At 32.8% G+C, this 27,220-nt stretch overlaps 3 protein-coding genes across 3 annotated transcripts; 1 reads left to right on the top strand and 2 right to left on the bottom strand.

The window, feature by feature from the left end:
• Window positions 1-5,378: 5,378 nt before the first annotated feature.
• Window positions 5,379-27,153, top strand: LOC132272512 (aspartic proteinase Asp1-like). The gene is made up of 8 exons (XM_059773646.1): window positions 5,379-5,589; window positions 6,202-6,319; window positions 6,415-6,635; window positions 9,631-9,855; window positions 9,935-10,073; window positions 10,632-10,826; window positions 10,926-10,998; window positions 27,038-27,153. Exons 1-8 carry the CDS (start codon window positions 5,405-5,407, stop codon window positions 27,118-27,120), a joined length of 1,239 nt encoding a protein of 412 aa, XP_059629629.1. The 5' UTR covers window positions 5,379-5,404; the 3' UTR covers window positions 27,121-27,153.
• On the bottom strand, window positions 20,141-22,613 carry LOC132273280 (uncharacterized). Its single transcript, XM_059774272.1, has 4 exons — window positions 22,500-22,613; window positions 21,831-21,972; window positions 20,549-21,716; window positions 20,141-20,423 (listed from the first exon to the last, which is right to left on the bottom strand). Exons 1-4 carry the CDS (start codon window positions 22,611-22,613, stop codon window positions 20,141-20,143), a joined length of 1,707 nt encoding a protein of 568 aa, XP_059630255.1.
• LOC132273707 (18.1 kDa class I heat shock protein-like) lies at window positions 25,117-25,833 on the bottom strand. The gene has a single exon (XM_059774746.1). It carries the CDS (start codon window positions 25,748-25,750, stop codon window positions 25,259-25,261), a length of 492 nt encoding a protein of 163 aa, XP_059630729.1. The 5' UTR covers window positions 25,751-25,833; the 3' UTR covers window positions 25,117-25,258.
• Window positions 27,154-27,220: the final 67 nt, after the last annotated feature.

The following is a 27,220-nucleotide window of genomic DNA, read 5'->3' as shown; positions in this document are numbered from 1 at the left end:
TACACAATCCATACCACAGAGATACCTTAGTAAATGAACTAACTAGTGAAATCATTTTTTATTAACATGGTTACCAAATCTATCTTTCACATGGATTTATACGAACATACATAATTCTATTTAGGTGTTGAAATAAATGATTTGATACACTTTATATAAGTATAAATATAGATTAATAAATTAATAACATTTAATATGTGTATATATAGTATCCATTAATAAGTAATAATAATTAGTTATATAATTTTCATTTTTTATCACTGAAATAAATAATTCTATAAAAAAATCAAAATATGTTATAAAAAATAAAAGAAATGATGGGAAAATAACAACTATAATAAAGAGTCCAAAGTTTAGAAACTCTTTTGAAAAATAATAACTAAATAAAAATTAATAAGTGTATATATAGTATTTATTAATAAGTAATAATAATTAGTTATTTAATTTTCATTTTTTATATTTGCAATCAATGAAGTAAATAATTTTATAAAAAAAAAAAAAAAAAACAAAATATATTATAAAAAATAAAAGAAAATGATCCAAAACTCTTTGTACTTTTGTATGTTTCTATATATATTTTTAAATAAATAATATTATAAAAGGTAAAAATATGTTTCAAAAAATGATTAGAAAATGGTAAATTATTATTAAGAAAGAGTTCGAACGAGAGTAGAATTAAGAAAAATAACTTGAAAGTGCACACTCACACAGGAACCTACAATGGGAAACAAAAATTTGAGTAGTGAAAGAAACTTATAATTGAAAAAAAAAATTATATGTTTTGATTGTTATAGGTTTTCAAGGAGCCCAAAATTTACAAGAATTCTTTTAAACTATAATAAAGAGTACAAAATTTATAGAAACTCTTTTGAAATATAATAACTAAATATATAATTATAAAATTAAATAAAAAAGGATGGAAACTAAAAATTGGGTAGAAACTCTAAGAACTCTTTGTACTTTTAATAATAGTATATAGATATAGATATAGATTTGCTTATTGAGTAATGCTACTATGAAATATATTCTATGGCACTTTTCATGGGCTCTCCTTAAATTAACTACTTTGGACAAAGAAAATAATGCACAAATTCTATCATCACGACGTCAATATTGCAGTTGTTATATATACATATATATATATTCAGTTCAAAATACCATAAAACAAGATGGTCAAAATTAACAGTGTAATTCGGTAAAAACAAAAAAACAAAAAACATTGAGTAAAGCTTTGACTGATTCGTGTAATTTATTGTAATTGAATTTTTGTATGAAATATTGACGGTATAATTCTAATATCATCCTCTGTTAAATGGTGAAAAAAAAAAAAAAAAACAAAGGAGTCATGAGAAGAGTGGTGGACCTTATAGTAATATTACTATTCTATAAAACACTGTGTACTAGTCAAAGATAAGTTCTAATTTGGGCCAAAGAAGGAAGAATACAAAATTTGATAGAAGTGTGTAATCTACTTAAAACTAATTTTTTTTTTTTCGAAAGTTTACTTAAAACTAAATTTTGTATCATATAATTTTCATATTGCTTTCTTGCAAACAGTTAGGTGACTCCATATATGAAAATTTGACAAAATCACATTACAAGTAGAGGGAAGTCTCACTATGTGCGACGGACGAAACTTGTTCTATTGTAGGTCAGACTAAAAAAATCTAGGATGAGCTGATATTTTGAATTTTTTTTTTCCTGATAATTCAAGCAAATATATGGATTAATGCAATATATATATATATATTTACAAGGTCAGGGGCGGAGCCAAAAAAACAATACCACATCATGCCAAAGAGCCGCTAGGTCTTTTTCAATCCTCTAGTTCTAATTTATTTGTAGGCTTGTTTTCTGGGCTGAGTCATTTATCATTTATGTTTTATTATGGATTGGGCAGCTTGGGCTGGGCTGGGCTTGGGTTATGGCTAATAAGAATTAGTAATACTAATTTTTTTTTTTTGGACCTGGGCTATGGCCCAGGTTAGCCCACAGGGAGCTCCGCACATGTACAATGCAAGAAGGATTAGAAGTTAGATTAGTAGATGCAGAGAGTCGAAATTTGGCACTCCAAAATTCACCGGAGGTACTAACCCACTCGGTAGGGATGATAATTTACCCCGATCCGGTGAGGAACCGCCCCGCCCCCACCCCTTTTAAAGCAAGTTTGGAGAATCATTTATTTAAATAAGGTGGGGATGGGGTTTGGGAAAAAAAATCGGCCGAATTTGGGATGGGGGAGGGGTACCCCGCTACGCAACCACCCCGATTATATATGGAATTACTCCTAATAGCCCCTGCCATGTTATTGTAATTACCGATTTAACATATATATATATATATATATATATATATATGTATATCATATTATATTATATATTTACTTCTAAATAAATCCTACCCATTCTTATCTTCTAAAATGGGGTAGGGCGGGGCAAGCAAGGATGGGGCGGCAGCAGGGGCAATTATGGGGATTAAGGGTAAAAAAATAATTAGTTATGGAGCGGTTTTGGGGGTGCCGAATTAAAATAGGGATGGTGATGGGAAATGAGGAACCCGTCCCATTGTCATCTCTACCACTGAGCTATCGAGGCATTTACGATATTGTTCAACTGTATATCGGTTATTCAATATGTAAAAAGAGGAGAAATTATACCACGTGGGTTAAACTCTAAGCATGCAATGTTTAGTTCGAACTATCCCACTAACAAAGCCCATCTCTAATGTAGGAATCATAAATGTTTATTTGATTCCCAATCTCCACGTGGCCAGCCCACTAACAAATTAGCTATAAGATCCAGCCCATTGTAGCTATATCCCATAATTTTAGCAACTTTTAGGCCCACTTTACAATCTACTCACATTAACAAATCTCATCCAAGTGTCAACTCATTTAGCCATCCAAGTGTCATGGTCTGATCTACTCACATCAAGTACTGTAGGTCTCATTCTTATTTGCCTCTATTTTTTTGATCCATTTGTGACCCTTTGATTGGTCCACATAGATGCTTAGGTGGCTGCCACTTTTGAGTGTTGACATATATTTTGGAGTTGTAGAAATACAAAACCGATACTTCACCAATTTCACGGATTAAAAGTACTAGTTCATTTAAAACTAAAATATAAAATGCCTTTTAAAACAAAGAATCTCCAACAACAGAAAAAAGATCAAAAAAAAAATTGGAAAGAGTTTATTTTTCTATTACTCTAATTATACATAAAATAGGAAAAAGAGATAAGATTTAATTATGTATGAGGTGGGATTTTAAGATAATTTGTACTTGAGTTTAAAGGATTTTAGGATGCTTATGAAAATAATTATAGGTGACAAATTATGACACGATCTGTCAACATGACTCGAACACGATACGGGATAAGCGGGTTTGGATTGACCTTAAACGGGTTTGGATCATTAACGGGTTGACACAATTAACCCATTTACTTAACCGTGTCAGGTTAGGGTTGAGGGGCTTAACCCGCATAACCCGTTTATACCTGTTTAACTCAACATGTCATAATCGTAAATATGATCTATGTAAAATGTTACCTGTTTAAACTAGATGTGACAAATTACGACACGACCCACGAACACGACATGAACACGACACGAGATAAGCGGGTTTGGGTTGACATTAAACGAATTCGGGTCGTAAATGGGTTAACACGATTAACCCATTTACTTAACCATGTCAGATTAAGGTTGAGGGGTTCAACCCGTTTAACTCAATATATTATAATCGTAAATATGACCTATGTAATATGTTACTTATTTAAACTCAATTACTATGGATAGTTAAGTCATTTCAATATAAAAATTGTCTATTATTTTTCTTCTTATTTTGAATATATGGGTTAATTGTAACAAATTTTTTCTATTTTTGAATATTTGGGTTAAGTCATTTTTCTTCTTATTTTGAATATTTGAGTTAATTGTGACAAATTTTTTCTATTATTTATTATTTGATTAAATATTAAATATCTCGTTTTAATAAACAGGTCATTAAACGGGTTAACACGTTTACTCATTTAATAAACAAGTTGGGTTAATATTGAGGGTTCTTGACACGATTATTAAATGGGTCGAGTTTAGGTTTAATTGTTTAGTATAATACATTTACATTGATACGAAATAATTATGACCCAGGAACACGAATTGTCATCCTAGTTTAAACCCAATTATTATGGACAGTCAAGTCATTTCAACATAAACCTTGACTACGCCTTATGATTTTTCTTCTTATTTTTTATATTTTGGTTAATTGTGACAAATTTTTTTCAAGTATTTATTATTTGATTTTTTTTTTTTTCAAATTTATTATTTGATTGAATATTTACGATTATGACATGTCTCATTTTGATAAAGGGTTAACGTGTTAACTCGTTTAATAAACATGTTAGGTTAGCGTTGAAGGTTCATAACACGATTATTAAATGTGTCATGTTTGGGTTTACCTGTTTAATAGAATACCCTTACATTAACACAACATGATTATAACTCATGAACACACATTGTCATCCCGAAAAATAATCAAGGGCCTTATGACCTAGTGGTATCTCGTCGACCTACCAAAATGGATGGTGAGAATTTAAGTCTCCAAAGGAGCAAGTATGTGTGTATGAGTTTCTTGCCATCGATATATATAATAAAAAATGTTATGGAAATAATTATTGTGTTTGAGTTGGAATTTTAGAACAGCCACATTAAATTTTTATTTGAGTCAATTTTATCATTTTTTATTTTTATTTTTTATATGGTATCGAACAATATAGTCTAGTCATTCACAATCCAACATGCAAGAAAATGTGTTAACTTTTTTCACTGTTTTTTATTTCATGTTGGGTTATAATTGGTCAAGACAATGTAATAATTTCTCCATTTTCTTATTTTAGTTGATATAATATTAAAATTATCCTATACGACACATAAGAGTTGTATGAGGGCAAGGTCGTCATTACACTAGGTGGGAAATACTTCTATTTTAATTACTAGTATATAAAATAAAAATATAGAAGTCACGCTATTTGGTGAGCAAGACAACAAAATGTAGACGAGGGATTCACTCCTAAAATATGATTTTCCAATGTTTTAGTAGTTGACAACTAAATGCATATATATATAAAAACAGACATATACATATATGTATATGATGGGTCAATTCCTAATCCTTATGCATCAAGGAGTCAAGACCTCCATTTCCTTAGATGTTACCTTCTTCCTCTTCATTTATTTATTTATTTTTTTAAGGAAAAAATTGGTTAGAGATGGAGTGAGTCAAATTACTGTTTATATGGAGTCAAAGATATACACATACAAAAATCAGTGGACTTGAGTTCAGATTTTCAATTTGTTTGCCTGTATAGCAATTTTAGATCAAAAGAGCTTTCCTGGTTTCTCAAATCAAAGATGGGTGAGAATGAAAAACAAACAAAATCAAGGGTGTTGTGTGCTTTACTTGTCACTGCTATGTTTCAATTCTTTTTCTCATCTGCCAAACAGATTCAGAGCATCACGAAAATGCAGACCCAATCCCCCAAGCGTATTGGATCCTCCTTCATTTTTCCTGTTCAAGGAGACGTCTATCCTAATGGGTATGTGAATAGATTTGACTATGTTGGTACTTAATTTTTTTTTTTTTTGGATTCTTTCAAGGTACTTCTTTGCATTTGTCTATATATCTTTAAATTCTTTCATTGGTTTTTGTGTTTGTTAACTGATTGAATTTTTAGGATCTTTTGGGATTGTATAATTTGTTGATTGTTTTGTTTTTGGGATTTTTCTTACCCTTTTACTTTACTTTTATGAATTTTTTTTTTTTTCAACTTTCCTGGAAAATTTCATGGCATGATTTTCCCAGAAATATTTCATGTCACATGTTATAAAGGATTGACACCATTCATATGATTAGTCTCATTTTATAGATTGATAGAGAACTTATATATATAGCTGAATTTGACAATTTTGTGGCATTGTATATCAATCAAAATTTTGTTAAACTCAATGTATCCAGAAAACTCTTCCAAATTTATGTCATTGATGTATCAAACAAGAGGAAACAAAAATTGGGCTCCAATCATTTGTGTTTATGCTAACAAGGTATAAAAAATCTGAAGAACTGTACCCTTGGTGATCAAAATTCATAGAATTTTCATGATATGCCTCTTCTAACAATCTAAAGAACAGTAGATTGTTTCAATATGCAGGTTCTTCTATACTTCAGTAAACATAGGAAATCCACCCAAAACCTACTACCTTGATATCGACACCGGCAGCGATCTTACATGGGTCCAATGTGCAGTACCTGGTGCCAAGCTGCACAAGGTAAATTCTTCACTCATTTTTCTTAAAACAAGAAAACTCGAGGACTACTCTTCGTTATTTTTTCTCTCTCTATCTCTATGCATTTGTGTATACAGGCCCCCCACAATCCATACAAGCCCAACAACAATGTTGTATCCTGTAAGGATCCCTTATGTGCCTCTGTCCACCACCCGCCGGATCATCCCTGCAGGAGCCCCAGTGATCAATGTGACTACGAGGTTGGATATGCCGACCATGGTTCTTCCCTTGGTGTGCTGGTTAGAGACTACTTTACCTTCAATGTGGCTGCTAATAGACAAATTAATCTGACCTTTGGGTGAGTAATTGCCTGTTCAATTATCAGAAACATAACTGTTTTAAATGTGATTTTGATTAGCTTTTATCATGGTCAATGCTGAGAGAGAGATTATATGAAAACGTATATCTTATTGAGTGAGTAATACAATAATATAATGGTGTTTTTATAGGAGAAGTTAAAGGAGTAGGTGAGTGGAGAACAAGTAAACTATATACATGGTAATGCTCTATATTTTGTAATGAGGATTAGGTGAAGGCGGTTACAGCATACGGAAAATACTAGTAAACCCTAGTATACAATGTAATCTAACTGTACACTGTGACACCTCATACAATACTGTACAACACTCCCCTTCAAGCTGGAGAGTAAATGTCAATAACTCTCAGCTTACTACATACGGAATCAATAGAGCTCTTGGGAAGCGCCTTAGTGAAGATGTCTACCAGAACAAAATGTGTAACAATCTCATTCGAATCAACTTCAGATCGAATGAAATAACAATCTACTTCAATGTGTTTAGTACTCTCGTGGTAGACTGGATTGCTAGAAATATGAATAGCTGTCTGATTATCACAATGGAGAGGAATTGTGTACTGGATTGAAATCCCAAGTTCCTGTAAAAGAGTATTCAATCAAGTAAGTTCACAGGCAGTGTGCGTCATGGCACGATACTCTGCTTCAGTACTAGAACGAGCCACAACTGATTGTTTCTTACTCCTCCAAGTTACTAGATTTCCTCCTATGAAGGTGCAGTAACCCTTCACCGTCGTAAATCGCCGCACAAATTGTTATTGCGCTGACACACCATATTTCACCAAAAATCGAATCCCAAATCACGTAGAGCACCAAGTGCACAGTAGGCCACCAAACCGTGCACTCTCCACGTGCACCTTATTTCTATTTTCTTTTATTTTGTAAGTCACGAGGTGGAACCCCACAACAGAGGCATGAATAGATGATCTTCGAACACGAGCAAAATTCTCACTATCTGTGAGTATTCCTTGCCAGACAAAATCTGCGAACTGATCAGAGCAAGTTTGGGTTTAAGTCCAGATAAAATTTTTGCCTTCCTAAACTTCTCCATGTGTCGTTTTTATTGTTCTACGCATGTAGTCAATAATTGGTAGACATTAAATTCTTCCCACATACCCTTCAGTTCCGAATAATAATCTTCAACAGAACGATCTTCGTGCTGGAGATTAAGAATGTCCTAGTACAACTGATAAATACGAGAAATATTCTTCTATGAAGAATATATGTCCCTGATAGTTTTTCCAGATATCTTTGGCAAATCCTAGGAATGACACGTTGTTGAAGATCTTAGGCTCCAAGCTACTCCATAACTAAGTCATAAACTGAGCATCTTCTTTCTCCCAAGCCTTAATAATCTTTTTATCAGTGGTGGGTTTGGTTAATTGAAGGTAGGACAGTTTTCTTCGAACTCTTAAGAACACCTCTATGGCTTGAGAATTAAAGGTAGTTCGAGCCTTTCAGTTTGGTGCTGGTGATTGACCCAAGAAGATGAGAGTCCTTGGTATCCACAATGAGGGCTGCCGAACATATCAGATGTAGTAGCGAGAGGGAGCCGAGATGAGATAACCAAGATCAAGCCAAGATGAACCCGAGAGAAATTGTCTAGGAGAGTATTTCTCTTGCTGTGGGTATTTCCTTGCTAGACAAAATCTGCGAACTGATCGGAGTGAGTTTGGGTTTAAGTCCAGTTAAAAATTTTGTCACCCTAAACTTCTCCATGTGTCGTTTTTATTGTTCTACGCATATAGTCAATAATTGGTAGACATTAAATTCTTCCCACACACCCTTCAGTTCTGAGTAATAATATTCAACAGAACGATCTTCCTACTAGAGATTAAGAATGTCCTAGTACAACTGATAAATACGAGAAATATTCTTCTATGAAGAATACATGTCCGTGATATTTTTCCAGATATCTTTGGCAAATCCTAGGAATGACACGTTGTTGAAGATCTTAGGCTCCAAGCTACTCCATAACCGAGTCATAATCTGGGCATCTTCTTTCTCTTAAGCCTCAATAATCTTTTTATCAGTGGTGGGTTTGTTGATTGAAGATAGGACAGTTTTCTTCGAACTCGTAAGAACACCACTATGGCTTGAGAATTAAAGGTAGTTCGAGCCTTTCAGTTTGGTGTTGGTGATTGACCCAAGAAGATGAGAGTCCTTGGTATCCATAATGAGGGCTGCCGAATAAATGAGATATGGTAGCAAGAGGGAGCCGAGATGAGATAACCAAGATCAAGCCAAGATGAAACCGAGAAAAATTGTCGAGGAGGGATCTGAGAGAGATTGCCGAGACGAGAACCGAGATCACCAAGGAGAGATCGTTGAGATAGAATCAAGATCGGAGTCTACAAAATTAAAGAGGGGTCGATTTTTGCCCTAATACGATGTTTTGAGAGAGAATATATGAAAACATATATCTTATTGAGTGAGTAATACAATAATGCAATGGTTTTTATATAAGAGAAGCTACATGAGTAGATTAGTAGAGAACAAGTAAACCCTATACATGGTAATGTTATATATGGTAATGAGGGCTTGGTGAAGGTGCTATAGAATACATAAAATATTAGTAAACCCTAGTATATAATGAAATATAATTGAACATGTGTGACAGCTCATACAATACTGTACAATAGCCAAATTTCGAGAACAATCACTATGTTTTTTTTCAGACACAGGTCAATTAGCACTTTGGGAATTCATTTATGACTTTCAAAAGTCCAAAAAAAAGAAGCAATTTTCTTTTTCTTGTTTTCTTTTTAATTTCCATTAATAAGAGGAAATACTTCAAATGTCCACAATCTATGTTACCTTGCCTTTGTTTTCCACAGAATTCCAAGTGAACAATGATTTTATTTTATTTTCTATTTGTGTGTGTGTTGTGTGAAATTAGTAAGATTTGCAATGGGAAGCCTATTCACATTTATTTAAATTTTCTACACATCTATCTGACTCTCTCATGAATCATCGGCAGGTGTGGATATGATCAGGAATTTTCCGATCCATCTACTCCTTCGGTGGATGGAGTTTTTGGCCTTGCCAATGGCAAATCAAGCATTCTGTGGCAGCTACAGAGTCTCCGTCTAACACGGAATGTAATTGGTCATTGTTTCAGTAGACAAGGGAAAGGAGTTCTTTTCTTTGGAGATGGTCTCATTCCTCCAGGAATTGTTTGGACACCAATGAAAACCAATGAATTGTGAGTAAGCATTCCCATTGAACTACTCCATATTGCAATTTGTTTCTTTGGATCTTCATCTCATTGTGATTTCTTTCAGGAACCAATACTTGTCTGGACCAGTGGACCTCCTACTTGGTGAGCAGACTCTTGTTGCCAAGAGTCTTTATATAGCTTTTGACAGTGGGAGTACCTACACTTATCTCAATTCCCAAGCATACAGAGATACACTTTCTAAGGTGGGATGGAACCGTGAACGGTATGTTTGGTTAGATGGAAATCAATAGTGGAAAGTGTAAGTGAAAAAGAAAAATCAATTTTCTAACTTGCGTTTGGTCAGCATGAAATTTTTTAAGAATAGCATAAAAGTACAAGAAAATATAATAATTTACCTAAATTGTCCTTATATTTATTAAAGAGGACATAAGGTCTACATAATTCATATTGGATAAATAGATCTGTTTTTTTTTTTTTTTAAATTTATAGGAATATAAGAATCTAAATAAATAATGTTGTAATACTATTCTTATCAAAAGTTTCATATACACATTACTTTCTCAACAAAGCAAATATCTCAGGAGAAAGTTGGGTGGTTATGGAAAAAAAAAATTCTACAAAATTATCCTTTTATGCTATTCAAACTCTTTAAGATATATATATATATATATATATATATTAAAAATCTTTTTTTTCTTTCCTGGTATTTCCTCCATATAACCAAATGAAGCCAAAAAGAAAACAAAACAGCATATCCCACTTAATCTTTAGAAAAACTAACTCTTAATTAGTATTTTCAGATTATGCTGGAGTTAAAGACAAAGCCTTTAAAGCCAGTTAAGGATGGATCATTACCGGTCTGCTGGAAAGGTGCAGGGCCTTTTCGATCCATAGAAGCAGTCACAAACTACTTCAGTCCCTTGGCATTAAGGTTTACGATCAACAATGCTCCTTTCTCTTTCGCATTACCACCTGAAAATTATCTCATCGTGACTGTAAGAACATCTTGAAACCAGTTTTACTTTGAATTATGATTTAAAGAGAGAATAGTTATACATTCATAACTTGACAGTTGACAAGCTCTTGCTTTACAGTCTAATGGCAACGTGTGTTTGGGGATTCTGAATGGAGCAGAAATAAATTTGGGAAATCTGAATATCATTGGAGGTAAGAAATGCTAATGATCAAAATCCAAAATGTGTTTATTTATTTAAAGATTTTCCAATCAAAGAGTACAAGAGGGCTATAGAAAAAGTAGGTCCACCACTCCAATTAAACAATTAAAATTAAATATATATAATTTTTTATGCAAGAGTTGATTTGATTTGAATTAACATCTTTATTGCTTTTACAGACATATCTATGTTAGACAAATTGGTGGTTTATGACAACGAGAGAAGCTTGATTGGATTGGCTTCTTCAAATTGCAATTTGCAATAGGTGTGGCAGGCACGATTTGTGAAGGGCTCAATGAGTGCTATCACTGAAATTTTTTATTATTATATTTTATATTCCTAAATTTATATATTTTTGTATTTACATCTATAAAATTTTGAAATTGTTTTCACTAAGATTATATAAAAAAAAACCTCTATTATATAAATTTGCCCCTCCTCATATGAATTCTTAAATCTTGGGTGTCCGGTGTCCCAACTCCCAAGTCTGAGAACTTTTTTCATGTATCTTCCTAGAACTTGATTATGATTAGAGAATTTTTTATCTTTCTTATTAATGCGTGGCTTTCAAAAGTGACTCAAAATTCTCTACAGTTGACTTTTTTTCTGCAGTACCTCACAGTGCAACTTTACTATATTTACTTTGAAATATCACAACTTTTACTTATAAATTTCACCAATTAGAGCGGTGAATTTTACCAATTTTTTTATAAGTAAAAATTGGGAGAAATTTTACCATTATAGTGATTTGAAACTCAGCATTCAAAATAATGAAATTACAAAATAAATATGATGAAGTTGAGTAGCAAGAAGATACAGTGAAAAAAATAATACTTTGTATTGGAGATGATTAAGTACCTTAAGGTTCTTCAAAAGAAGTCTAAATTGGGCCTCATGTTAATTGACTAAAATCTCAATTATTATTGAAGTTCTCTTCCGCTCTATCTAGATTGAATGATTTTATATATTCAATCATTTAAAGGAATTAATGGTTTAGCTTTGAATTTTGTGCTTTGTTGGGTAGGAATTAGGGATGGCAACGGGGGCGGGTTTGGGTAGGTGTACCCTCCCCCTCCCCCTCCTCCACCCCTGCAACTATTTAAAATTTTCTCTTCCGTCCCCGTCCAAAATCGCAAAAACGGGAGAACTTTCCACCCCATTTCCGCAACCATTTAATATTTTTACCCTATTTAAAACCATAATTTATTTATTGTTGAAATAGTTTTTTTTTTTTTTTCCTCATCTTCAGTTCTGTACCATTGCAACTTTTCTTTTAATCAAATTCATTTGTTATTTTAATATTGTTATATATGGTACTTAATATATATACTGAGAAATATATATATTAATGAAATAAAGATACTCAAGTAATTTGCCTATCTAAACGGGACGGGATGACCTCCCCCCGCTTGCCTTGCCCCCGCACCAGACCCGCGCGGGTTTTTACTATATCAAACTATTCCCGCCCAAATAAGTTAAATAGTCTCCAAAAATCGCCAAAAACGGGGCGGGGCGGGTAACCGCGGAGCGGATCAAATTGTGCCATCCTTAGGAAGGAAGAAAGAGGGAAATAAATTAGGAAGGAAGAAACAAACTTTCTTTATTCCATGGGCGGAGCCACCTGTAGGCTAACCTGGGCTACAGCCCAGGTTCAAAAAAAAAAAAAAAAAATTTACTAGTACTATTACCTATCAGCTATAGCCCAGTCCAACTTTCCTAATCCATGGCCCAGCCCACTAGGCACTAGCCCTTATCGACCTAACTATTCAAGACTTCAACACAGCGTTATACTTCTGCTACACGAATGAGTTCACTGATACATACAAATCATACATGATACAACTATACAAGGCCACAAGGGTTTGAATACAGAAGACTGAAACACTAAATGATTAAATCCCATGAATTACCCAGCCACTTGAGCTTCGGAATTGGACCAGAGTCACCAGAAGATTGAAGACTTGATTACTTGAAGACTCGGATTAGAATGGAAAACATGGGCCATGATCTTGTAAGTTGTAAGTGCTCAAATTTAGATAATATATATATATATGAATTTGTATATGAAATTGACAAATTGTGCATATTAAATCTATCTTTCAAATATAAAAATAGATATATATTAATATATATATAGAGAGAGAGAGAGAGAGATATTTGCATACTTTAATCTAGGGTTTCATTGTTTCAATTACTTTAAATTTGGGATTTTTTTATTTTTTTGGGAGAATTGAAACTTAGGCTTTTATTAGTTTATACATGAGCCCTGTTTGGTGTACCCGAACACATATCTACTTTGTCTATTGGCTGTAGCATGATCTTATGTTCCAATTTCAAACCAGATGTCTATTGGCTGTAGCAATTAGCATGATCTTATGTTCCAATTTCAAAGCCCTGTTTGGTGCACCCGAACACATAGATGATTATAGAAGATCACAAAGCCATAACTCATAAGGTAAATGTTTATTGATGGTGGTATTAAACAGAAACACAACCCAAAACATGAGTTATGAACTTATGTGAATCAGAAAAAATTATGAGAAAATAATATAAAAGTATGATATATTTGCATACATTTGTTTGTTTTGTATGTGTGTGAGTTAGAGTGAGTTGAAATAAATTTCAATAAAAGTTTTTCATTTCTTTGACAATACACAGACCTCAATAATTTTTTTTTTTTTTTTTCTTTTTTCCTGCTCCAGCTCTATAGGTGATAGGCCATTAGGTGTGCCCTTTATTTTTGTTTGTTGAAGCACTACATGGTAGGAATTTTCCACCCTTAAGATGAAATATTTGTTTTCGTTTTATAAACGGAAAAATGATAAATCGGAAATTGGGACAGCTTCTATGAGTACGAGTACCCGTCCTGAGATTACAAACTCTAATGAGCAGCAACAAGAGCCTCCTTAAAAAATTCCAAGAGTTGAGCAAATAGAGGTTGATGATATGTCTTTTATACGAGATCCTGGTTTGCGTCTTCAAATATGGAAACACCCCGTTAATGAACGTGATGAGCTTCGACGAAATTATATCTTAAGGGGACCTTATCAACCAAAACTCCCTGTGTTTCCTTCCACTCAAGATAGAACTCAATCTCGTCGATTTCAAAGTAGTTGGTATAAAAAATTCACTTGGATTGAGTATTCTCCTACGAAAAATAAAGTATATTGTTTGCCATGTTTTCTCTTTGAAACTAATCCACCATCCCGTCCTGCTTTTACTGTCGAGGGGTTTAATAGTTGGAAAAGGGTTAATGATGGATCTAGGTGTGCTCTTTTGCAACATATGGGAGGTCCTAATTCATTTCACTTGTGTGCCGTAAGAGCTTCAGATGCTTTAATGAATCCTTTACAACATATTGACAGAGTGTTGAATGTATCATCTAGAGATGTGGTGGAAAAGAATCGATTACGCCTTAAGACAACAATTGAAAGTGTTCGGTGGCTTGCATTCCAAACATGTGCATTTAGAGGTCATGATGAATCCATTGAATCTTTGAATCGTGGCAACTTTATTGAATTCATAAAGCATTCAGCAAAGTTAAATGACAAAGTTGCTGAAGTTGTCTTAGAGAATGCACCAAACAATGTAAATTACCTCTCGCCTATGGTTCAAAAAGAGGTTTTACATATTCTTGGCAATAGGGTGAAACGTAAGATTTGTGAAGAAGTTGGGGATGCAAAATTTTGTATTTTGGTTGATGAAGCACAAGATTTGTCTAATACAGAGCAAATGGCCATTGTATTGAGATTTGTTGATAAGAATAGTTTGCTTAGACAACGATTTTTTGGAGTTGTAGGCGTTAAAGACACCACTGCCTTAACTCTTAAAAAGAAATATCAGATGTCCTTGCTCTTTATGATCTCCAAATTGATAACATGCGAGGCCAAGGGTATGATGGAGCGAGCAATATGCGTGGGGCATGGAATGGATTACAAGCGTTGTTTCTTAAAGAATGTCCATATGCATATTATGTACACTGTTTTGCTCACCAACTACAACTAGCATTAATTGCTGCATCCAAAGATGTGCAAGATATATGGCTATTCTTTTCCAAGTTGAATTCTATTGTCAATCTTGTCAGTGCTTCTCCTAAGCGTCATAGCGAGTTACAATCAAGTCAAGTGATTTTATCCGCTAATAAATTGGCTACTGGTGAATTTCAGAGTGGTAAATGAACTAATCAGATTAAGACTTCGCAACGAGTAGATGCCACTCGATGGAGCTCTCATTTTGATTCTGTTAGTAGCTTGATAGACTTATTTGGTCCATCTCGTACAATTATTGAAAATCTTTCAAAGAATGGACCAACTAATTCTATACGTGGGGAAGCAAAAGGTGTTTATCTTGCAATGCTATCATTTGAATTTGTATTTATCTTGCATTTGTTGCTTGAGATGATGGGAATTACTGATATACTTTGTCAAGCATTGCAACGAAAAACTCAAGACATTGTAAATGCTATGAACCTTGTTTCAAGTACGAATGCACTCCTTCAAAATTTGAGAGAAAATAGGTGGCATACTTTCTTTCAAAATGTGGAATCATTTTGTAAAGAGAATGACATTGTAGTACCTGATATGAGTGCTTCTTATATGGTGGGTACAGGTCGTTCTTGTCAACAAAACGATAGTATTACATTTAATCATCACTATCAAGTTGATATTTTCAATGCTGCTATAGATTTTCAATTGATGGAGTTAAATCAGAGATTCTCTGAAAGTACAGTGGAACTCCTTATTCTTGGCACAGATTTGGATCCTAAAGATGCTTATAAATCATTTAAAGTTGATGATATTTGCGATCTTGCAGGGAAATTTTATCCTAAAGATTTTCAAGATGAGATACATGCTTTGAGAAGCCAGTTGGAGCATTATAAGATTGATATACTCCATCATCCGAGTTTTCAGAATTTGTCCACCATTTCTGATTTATGCAAAATGCTAGCTGAAACAAGAAAGAGAGAAACTTATTATCTAATTGATAGATTGATTTGTCTCATATTGACTCTTCCTGTTTCTACAGCAACAACAGAACAAGCTTTTTCGGCAATGAAGCGTGTCAAAACTAAACTTCGCAACAAGATGGCCGATGAATTTCTTGCAGATTGCATGATTCTCAATATTGAAAGAGACTTGCTGAAGATATTGATATAGATTCAGTAGTTAATGAATTTGACTCTCTTAAAGATCGGAGGGTTCATCTTCAATAACTTAGGTTCATCTTCAGTAGGTTACTTAAGAGAATGCTATATATGTTTTTGTATCCATCTATGATGTACTTGATTTAATATATAAGAACATCATCGTTTTTTTTTTTTTTTTTTTTTTTTTTTTTTTGAATATATATAACATATATTTGTCATAAGAATTTTTGTGTTCATTTTTAATTTTATTTTTATCATTAGCCCTCCCTATTTTAGAATCCTAGCTCTGCCCCTGCTTTATTCGGTATAGATAATCCAATGAAAGAAAAGATAACTGGAGGGAGGTGTCATCATTCATTCTTTACGAATTTTAATGAGTGGAAGACCCAAGGGAAGACAAGTGGACTATTATAAAAACTTTAAATAAAATATTATCCTAAATTATACAAATTTTAAGTTACAATACTATCTTCTATTACGATAAGTTTTTCAATTTTTCTCTCAATCTTTGCACATCTATTTCTTATACTATCCTATATTTCTTATAACTTGAAAGAGTTTTTTTTTATTAAAAGCATTTTTTAATATACAAAAGATCTTAATATAAGAAAGAGAGAAATTTTTAAAAACTTATCATTATAAAATTCAAACCCTAATATAACTCGATAATTTGAATTTAATTATACCTATTGAGGTATATTAGGGTTTAAATTATATAACGATAATTTTTTATATTTTTCTTATATTAAGATATTTCATATATTAAAAAATTGCTTTTAAAATATACAGAAGTAACCAAATAAGCAACTACCTAATTTGATATAAAATCCAAATTCGTGAAGTATAACTTTTTTCATTATAAATATTACTGGACATAATTGTTAAAAAAAAAGAAAAAAAATTGAACTTTATATTTCTTTCTCTTACTAACATAGTAAATGATTAGCTTATTCTCTTCTTTTTCATCTAACCGAACAAAAAGAAAGAAAGATACTATCTCTCCCCTAGGATATTTCATACATTTCTTATTCTTTCCCTTCCATCCAATTTTATCCTTTCCTATCAAACGGAGCATTAGTCATAATTTGAGTCTTATATGTATGGATTTTGAAATGGAAGGAGTTGTTTGAAATCAAACACTGACTATATTTCTACTTGAATCAACTATGTAAAGTTGTTACTTAAGCGATATAAAATTAACGTATTAAAATAGATGATCATGTGACATAGGTGAGAAACTGAGTCCATTAGCATTACGTTAAAAGCTTACAAACGTAAGAATACAAGACCAAAGGGCATTTGGCCTAATGGTATAACCTCCCCATCTTTAAAGAAGAGGGGAAGGGTTCGAGCCCCAGCGTGGGCAAAAAAGTGTGTGTTTGTTTGCTTTACCATCCAAAAAAAAAAAAAAACTTAAGAATACAAGTATGAATACGAAAATAATTATTTAGAACAAAATAATGTCAAAATGTTACTTTATCTGTATCTGTTCATCATTACACTCATAAATGTTACTTGATTATTTGCACGATTAATCTATCTCCACTTTTCTTTCAGCATCCCCTCAAGTGGAAAATCCCTAATGACCTTTGAATTATCAAGGCCCTCCACATTCAGAACTGATATGGGATAAGAATTAATGACATTCTCTACTATTTAAATTCGCAAGTCACAACACACTTGTTGCGGTTAACTCATTCTATGTGTTGGAATTTGTGTGTTCTAGCATAGCAAATTTTTGTTTGGACTGTAAAAGTCACTGCTCCTTATTTAAATATTATTATTTAGGCCTTATACAATTGGTAAATGTAATGTATTATTTTTTCGATTTATTATGGAATTGATTGAGTCTACTTGATTAGAATATATATTTATATATGTATGTAATGGAAATTAATATAAGGTTATAAATATTAATCATAAATGGTTCAAAATCGGTAATTATGGATGGATATTTAATTAACTAAGACTTGAACCGAGTTCAGGATAGGTTGAGATATATTGTGAAAGCCATCGTATACAATTGTTCTCTATCACTGCCATGGCTTATGACTCTCAAATATAAGAGAAGTATACACTATTTTATTCATTAATAATTATTTTGATTTGTACGACGGATACTTTGGGATCCAAAGACCGACATTTTGGGTAGTTATGTAATTAATAGTTAGGGAGTTATATTCTCAGTATTTGCATCATTGCTACTTGTATTTATTTTGTATTGATTATGGTTGATTACAAAGTAAATTCGAATGCTTTCGTGTGTTTTAGACAAAATATTTTGGGCAAACTACATTGACCTCTCTTAAGGTTTGGATTAATTGCAACTAAACATGAGGTTTGCCATTTTTTTTGCAATGTGTTCCCTTGAAGTTTGCTATTTTTTGTAAAGACCTCCCTTTGTACAAAATTCATTCATTTTTGTCATAAAATTTGGTTGAAGTGACTAAAATACCCATCAACTAAGTTTAAAAGACCATATTGCCCTTATAATGTTATGAAATAACAAAAAAAACCATGCGTGAGTGAACCAAACTACCCCTTAAGTAGGTTTTTTCATAATACTAAATTAATATATTTAAAAAAGAGGCCACCACCACTCCACCGGCAGCCACCATCACTCCACCGGCAGCCACCATCACTGCCAAACAAACCCACAATGGCTGGTCTTATACAGAGATATATATATATATCACCACCACCACCACTTCTACCACCATTACACCAACCAATCGGACCCACAGCAAACCCAATCGCACCCATGACAAACCCAATTGAACTAAGAGGAACCCCAAGTCAAACCCGAAAGCTTCGTGATCACCATCCATGGCTATCTTTGGTATCAACCAAGGTTGTTAAAATCGGGATTCTATGTAGAATCGTTTTGGGCTCCGTAGAATCGGAATCGTAGAATCGGATCGTGAATCGTAAGATCCTACCAAATTGTGAAAAAATAATTGAAACTAACTTCCTAAACAATAAGATATGTAAAATATAACCAAAATAAGGCCAAAACACACCATATTACATATCAATGACTTCAAATCTCAAATCCTAACAATATTCTAAAGTCCGAATATAAATAAAAGTAAAAGAAAATATTCCAAAGTCTGAATATAAATAAAAGAGGATGTAACACAAAATAAAATAGTCCATAAATCTCAAATCCTAACTCATCCCTCTCCAAAGTTAGAAACTAAAATTACATATCCATAAAGTCATCATTGAACCCTGCACCATCTTCCTCATTAGCTTCATCAATAGGATTTAATGGCTGCAAATCTTTATTATCATCAATTGCATAAATTTCCTCAACTACAAAGCATAAAGAAAGAACAAAAATTAATATAATGTAATAATTTATACAATATTATAATAAAAGTTTAAAATTTAAGTTCTTACGTGTCCTAGTCATCCTTTCTACTTCATCTTCTTCATCGGAATCATCTTCTTGAACTTTGTCATCAAGAACCCTCAACCATTTAGTTTTTGTTGGAAGAACCGGATCCTCTTTTTCGGTAATCCATTCATCATCGGAAGAGACATCTTCAAAAATAATTGGTTCTATGACGGCTTGTCTTTTCAAGTTCCTCTCCCTCAATTTTATGTTATACATAACAAATACCAAATCATTCATTTTCTTTTGTTGCAACCGGTTTCTCCTTTTTGAATGCACCTAAATATATTACCAATGAGGTTAAAACTTAAAATTAAACAACAACATTATTAAAATTTTAAAACTATGCATTATTCAGTAATTTACCATCTCAAAGGCATTCCAATTCCTTTCACATCCCGAAGAGCTACATGTTAAACTCAATATTCTAATTGCAAACCGCTTCAACTCGGGGCACTCATCACCATATGAATCCCACCATTCAGCTATTATATTAAAAAAATTATAACATTAAAGTTAAAACTATTCAATTTTCAATTGACATTTGAATTACGAAATATAATAAATTATCAAATATCAATATTGCATTTTCTAAACTGGAGACTTCTTGTTCCTTGTCAATATTGCATTATCTAGGCCAAAGAGCCCTCTTGCAGCTTTGAATGTGTCCATTTGGCAATCAATTTTTACTCTCTCATTAGAATCAGGAACCATTCTTTGGAGACATTTATAAACTCCTATTTTCACATCTGCATCTAAATGGAAACTTGGACTATATTGGAATTGGGGATTCAGAAAATATGTTGCCGCATGCAAGGGTTGATGAAGTTGAGATGCCCATCTTGCATCAATGATCGTACAAATAGGTTCATACCTACAAAATCGTTAATTTAATGTAAGTCTAATAATTTTCAGTTTAACTATTTACAAACAATACTATATTCTAAACAATAAAAAACTCTATTACTCTTTTAGTTTTTAAATAAATTAAAACTTTACCACTTTTTGATGCCATTGAAGTTTTTCTTAATTTCCTCCTTGGCACGATCCATTGCTCCATAAATGAATCCCATAGCCGGTCTCTCATCAGAATCCACCAATCGGAGTACTTTAACAAGAGGTATTGCAGCTCTTAGACAATTGGCAACATTTGTCCAGAAGTTACGATTGTCTAAAGCCACGCCTTCAACTCTTTTCCCTTTACGTGTCCTTGCAAACTTACTAGACTTCCACTTAGAGGATGTAAAAAGATTCATCAATTCTCCTTTTAGTTGATTAAGACACTGCAAAGTTAAGTAAGAAGTGGCAAATCGCGTCACTGCAGGTCTAATAAGCTCCTTGCCATTTGTGAATTCCTTCATCCAATGGTTAAGCATACACCTTGAATAAATGTATGAAACAATCATCCTTCCATCTTCAATTGTCTCACTATGCATCTCAATTTTTTTCTCAAAATCCTCCAACATCAAATCAATGCAATGAGCGGCACAAGGTGTCCAAAATAATTTTTTCCTCTTTTTCATCAACATCTCTCCAGCCAATTTGTAGTTAAAAGCATTATCAGTCACAACTTGTACAACATTTTCTTCTCCAACTTTTTCCACAATCTCATCTAACATTTCAAAAACCATTTGACCAGTTTTTGAAATATCAGAAGTATCTCGGGATGACAAAAAGATAGTTCCCGATGGGCTATTGACAAGAAAATTACATATTGAACGTCTCCTCCTGTCAGACCACCCATGTGACATAATAGTACATCCAGTCTTCACCCATTCTCCTCTAAAATTCTCGAGTATATTCAATGCTTCACTCACTTCCTTCTTCAAGAATGTCTCTCTAATTTCATGATAAGAAGGAGGATTGAGCCCCCTCCCATACTCTCCAATCCTTTTAATCATAAGAGGAAATATGGGATTGTTCACACAATTGAATGGTATAGCACTGGTATAAAAAAATCGGGCTATGATTTGACATACTGCATCTCTCTCTTCCTTTTTAAATTTCTCATTCAATGTTGTTTGTCGTGACGAATTCTTTGTTACAAATCCATCCATTGCACCACCTTGCTTCCGCTTCTTTGATTGTTCTAAGGCTATACATTCACTATCATCATCATCGATATCAACATCATATAAGTTTTGTTTCTTCTTCTTTTGACTTTCCTCTGAATAAGCTTGAAGAATTTTTTGAAATTGTGTTCTCACTTCTTCGGGCACTTATGGACACGGCTCAACATTTAAATGAGTGCCAGCCAAGTGATGTTTATGCCGATAAATACCCCCAGAATGGGAAGTGTTGCAATACCAACACTTCACTTTTTTTGAAGTCCCATCCTCAGCCCCATGTTCCCATCCCGGATCTAATCTTTGTCCCAGAGCATTTTTTTTTGTAGTTTTACCAGAACTTCCAGCTGATGACATCTATTTTAATATTCATATAATTCAAGTTATTCAACCAATCAAAAGTTTTGCATTCATATAATTCATATAACTAGTTGGCAGGATTAGAAATACGGATAAGAAAGCAGATCAGGTGTATTAAGCCTTAGGCCTGCTTTTCCTGCAACAAATTAATTAAATTCACTACACATATATACTTCTTAATTTGAAGCTAGAACCTACTATTTGTGTGTGTGTGTGTGTGTGTATATATATATATATATTCTGTAAAATACTAAAATCATGGAGCCAACAGAAAGTTATGTATTAACTAAGATTAATCCTGAGGTACATATATATATATTAAATATAAAAAAGGGTATATATATGTAGTATTAACAACTGAGGTCGGCCATTTTAATATGGGGTAAAAATTAATAAAATGTTGTGTAGGTAGTTATTTTCATAAAATGATGGAAAGGAACATGATCGAGTACGCACCTTTCCATAAAGTATGCAACAGGGATCAAGAAAATAGCAGAAATAGATTGTCTGTATGTGACGATTACCAACTGGTTTATTCCTTGCTTAAGGACCTTCTTAAGAAGTATGTTGACAACTGCCAAACCAAAATCAACACCCACCATTGCCAAAACAGGCTTCCACTGCTCATAACAACTCATATTAATTAATTTTAAGCAATCTGATCGATCGATGGATTTCACCACTGATCAAGCCGCGCCCCTCTTCTAGCTTAGCTTGTTTCTGTTTTCTTTGGTTTTAAAATGTATTGCAGACTTGCAGTTAGACATATATATATATATATAAAGGTGACTAAAAAGTGATTTGGGTAATTTATATTTCGGAAGGGATTTCTGTGTGAAATTTGTCAAAATCTAACGTGTCATTGAAATTAACCTGAAAAAATATTGTCAATATGTTCAAAGTTCTCACTTTTTTTCTTTTCCTTCTATTTTGTTCATGTTCTTCTTTTTTTTTTTTTTTTTTTTTTTTTTTTTTTTTTTTTTTTTCTCTCTGTCTTCTTAAAATTATTTTTTGCACACGTATTATGTATGTGCATTAACTTGTTTTTTTTCTTCTTCAGTATTTTATATTTTGAATTTTTCTTTACTCAATTTTTTTTAACAATGAGATACTACTTGAGTATTGATTATTGTATTGTAACTTTACCTATATTTTTCGGATTATATCTTGTAGTACTTTAAGGGTCATATTAGTTGGTATTTTTTTTTTATTTTTTTATTTTTCAAAAACTTCCAAATCATCCATATTGTTCAGCTTTGTATCCATTATTGAATATTGTTCAATAGGATGTCGAATATTTTATATAATTTTATTAAAAAAGATAATACTTAGGTTTCACTAATGTAAATTTACAACATACTTAAATCAATAATAAATTGACATTTCATATTTAATCAGCAAATCAATGACAAAATATTATTGTACTCTAAACATGCATTATCCAACTAACAAAACCCACCTCCTTTGATGTAGGAACCATAAATTTTCATTTCATTCCCAATTTTCACGTATCCAGCCCACTAACAAATTAGCCAACAGATCAGCCCATTTCTAGTGACTAAATAGCAGGGGTGCAATTTGAGCAGCCAACTCGAGTCCAATTTAAATTTTTTACGGAATTGAATAACTATTTTTACGATGCGGACTTGGATTGAAATATCTCAACTCAAAGTTAATTATAATATTCAAATTATGATCACCCCCTTTTTTTTTATTTTTTCAACATTCTTTGTTTAAATCTAAATTTATTTTATGTTAAAACTTTGGAGAATTAATTTCCTAATAATTTGTTTGTAATAAGTTTTTTTTAAAAAAATTGTACTTTGGAGTAATCTAATCTAAAACTACTTAAAGACCATTCTAAATTTTTAATATGGAGTTTGGTTATTGATAGGTTCACAAAACCCATTATTTTATGCATTCAAATAAATATTTTATTAGTATTTTATATTTTTTAAATATTATTATATAGAGGTTTTATTTTTTGTAGTCATAAATTCTAGATGAGAAGAAAAGAAACAAAAATAGCAAAAATGAAAGAATTTATGACTACAAAAATGATGAAAGTTTATACCTGAAAAAGATTACCAGAAGGATTGTATAAGAGATGGTCTACTACTTAACCAACTTCATAATATATTTTAATTTGTTTTATACTTTGTTCCATATGAAAGAAAAAAGTTGAATGAAAGAGAGAAAATAATGATTGGATGAGATATTTTTTAGAAAGAGTTTGTTTCTTTTCTTCTTCTTTTCTTATTATGTTGAATGGAAGATAATAGAATAAGCTAATGTGTACGTTAGATAAATTATTTTTACTATTATACCATCACTATCTAATATTGTAATTTATATAAGATAAAATTATAATTTAAAATAATATTTAATTTAAAACTTTTACAAAAACTACACTAGTCATTCCTCTCCTTTTTTATTCATATTTAAATGAATAAAAATTTATAAAAAAATGAAGGAATCTTTTTCTCATTACCTTTCTCTTGAATAAAGTTTGTCCTTATTTTCTATGCACGTCTATTCATTATTTCTTACGGATTAATTTTGTATGCCGCGAATTTGCAAGAATATTTCTGTGTATTCAACATTAGAAAAAAAAAAAAAAAAAAATTAATAAATAAAAAGGCTCTTTCTGTGTGTGGTGGCCCCCACATCATTGACAATTGCTGCAATTTTATCACACCTGGATCTACTCCACATCAGCACTCAAAGGGCTCACTCTTATTGGTCGTTTTAATTGGTTCAATATAACCACTTCTTAAGAAGGAAGGAAGAAGTGCAAAAGAAAATTGAAAGGAAATAATAAATTTTTTTTGCCGGGTAAGAATACAATGAAAAAACGATAATAATAGTAACGTGTCCTCCTTCATTCCTTACAAAAAAAATTTTGATCCAAATACGTAAACATTTTCATATTTTCATACGGGGACAAAAAACTACATATTTCATATGCTAACAAATTTTCTTAAAATTTCTGTCTTTAAACAGATTAATTGACTTAACATTAACACTTTCAGTTTTAAGGCTAAAGATTCATGAAGCTCACCCAATTAGTCTTTAAATAAGGAATTTAGAATCAAATTAATTCAGAATTAGTAAAGAAAAATACAGCAATCAATCACAAAATAAAGTTAAAAACAGAGTTACCACTTCCTAATTATATTCAAGCCATAAGCATATACAGATACAAACGAAAATTCAGATATTCCAAGCCATTAATTTAAACACCAAACCCTAACAAACATATGCCCACTCGAACTGATATAAATCAACCAGAAATTTCAACGGACTTGACATCGGTCTTCTTGGCCTCCACTTTCGGAACCGTCACGGTGAGCACACCGTTCTCCATCGCCGCCTTCACCTGATCGACTTTGGCGTTTTCCGGCAGCCTGAACCGCCGCATGAACCGGCCGCTGCTCCGCTCCACGCGGTGCCAGGTGTCGCCCTTCTCCTCCTGCTCGCGGTTCCTCTCGCCGCTGATGTGGAGGATCTTGTCGTCCTCCACCTCCACCTTCACCTCCTCCCTCTTCAGCCCCGGCACATCCGCCTTGAACACGTGAGCCGTCGGAGTCTCCTTCCAGTCGATGTTCGCGTGAGCAAACGACGCCGTCTCAGAGGGGAAGTTGGAGCTGAACAGATCGGAAATTGACCGGGAATTGTTGTCGAATGGCCATCCCTGGAAGGGATCCCAGACCTCGAGAGAAAATGGATCGTACACGTTCGATCGGCGGCCGAAAATGTGTGGAATCAGCGACATTTTGGAGCGTTTGGAGACTGAGAAAGTAAGTGATTCGCAAAGCAAATATAACGTATATCAGAGGAAAGTTGTACCGAATCTGTGAACGACAAGTGGTTATATAGCGTGATAAGGTGACATCTCGATAGTTCTAGAGAGTTCTTAAATGACGGTTAATTGCTAAAGAGGACGGTATGTTCTAGAATTTATTTACCAGAAACCTCCCTAAACTTCTAGAATTATTCAATCAGTACCACTACTTTTAGATTTTGTATCAATCATGATGAATCATCTACTCTCTGGACTCTTGTGTTATGGTAGAACAAATTGGGACATTCATAAGCTAATTAAATTTTTTTTTTTTTGAGGAGATAGAATTTGCGAACCAATACACTTTAATATTTGATCTTTTTTATTAGGTAATTAGAAAGTTTGTTAATCCATTTATTTTTGCTATTACACTAAACAAAATTAAACTATGCAAATCCAATTTAAAATAGACGAATTATGCCAATAATATTGTGTTTTTAGGTTTGAGAATGCCTTTAATAAGGTAGATTTTTTTAATAACGAGGAATTATGAACCATTAAGGGGATGATATGATTACAAGACTCACTGTTTGACACACCAATCATTATAAACGCTTTTTCTCACCTCTCTCCGTACCTGTTCTGTAATCAGCCCATCCAAATTCCATACGATCCCAACAATGAATTTGTAGAAAATACAATGATTTTTCTAAATTTTCCTTTTTCCTGCTATCCAAACTCTTTAAAACGTTCACAAAAAAGATTTCAATTTGTTTTTTCCATGTAACCAAACAAAGCCAAAAAGAAGAGAAAAAAGCATATCCCTCTTCCATCTTTAGAAAAACTAACTGGTATTATCAGATGATGATGGAGTTTGAAAGAAAGGGGTTAGAGACAGTTGAGAATGGGCAATTACCAGACTGCTGGAAAGGTATCCATAGAAGCAGTCAAAAACCACTTCAGTCCCTTGGTATTAAGGTTTACGAAACATGCTCGTTTTGAATTACTACCTGAAAGTTGTCTCCTCGTCACTGTAAGAACATCTCGAAACCATTTCCACTTCGAGCAATGTGCTTTATTCATTCATAACTTTGACACGTACTCGACAAATTCTTGATTTGCAGTCTGATGGCAATATGTGCTTGGGTATTCTGAATGGAACAAAAGAAAATTTGGAACATCCGAATATCATTGGAGGTAAGAAATGCTAAAGAACAAAATACATTTTGTCTATGAAAGAGTGTTGATTTGAGTTAAACCTCTGTATTGGTTTTACAGACATTTCTATGTCAGACAAGGTGGTGGTTTATGACAACGAGAGGAGGATGATTGGATGGGCTTCTTCGAATTGTGATACGTGATTTTGAATTCTTTTTCCGGTATCGTTCTTCAACTTGAGTATGATTAGAGCATTTTTACTTGGAAAATTTTACAGTTTGTGATAATAATATTGTTTCTCAA

The sequence above is a fragment of the Cornus florida genome, unplaced genomic scaffold (assembly GCF_030987335.1).
Source record: "Cornus florida cultivar Cherokee Brave unplaced genomic scaffold, ASM3098733v1 CherokeeBrave_3.0.0_Hap2_Chr09, whole genome shotgun sequence".
Classification (NCBI taxonomy): domain Eukaryota; kingdom Viridiplantae; phylum Streptophyta; class Magnoliopsida; order Cornales; family Cornaceae; genus Cornus; species Cornus florida.
This window is presented reverse-complemented; position numbering and strand designations above follow the sequence as displayed.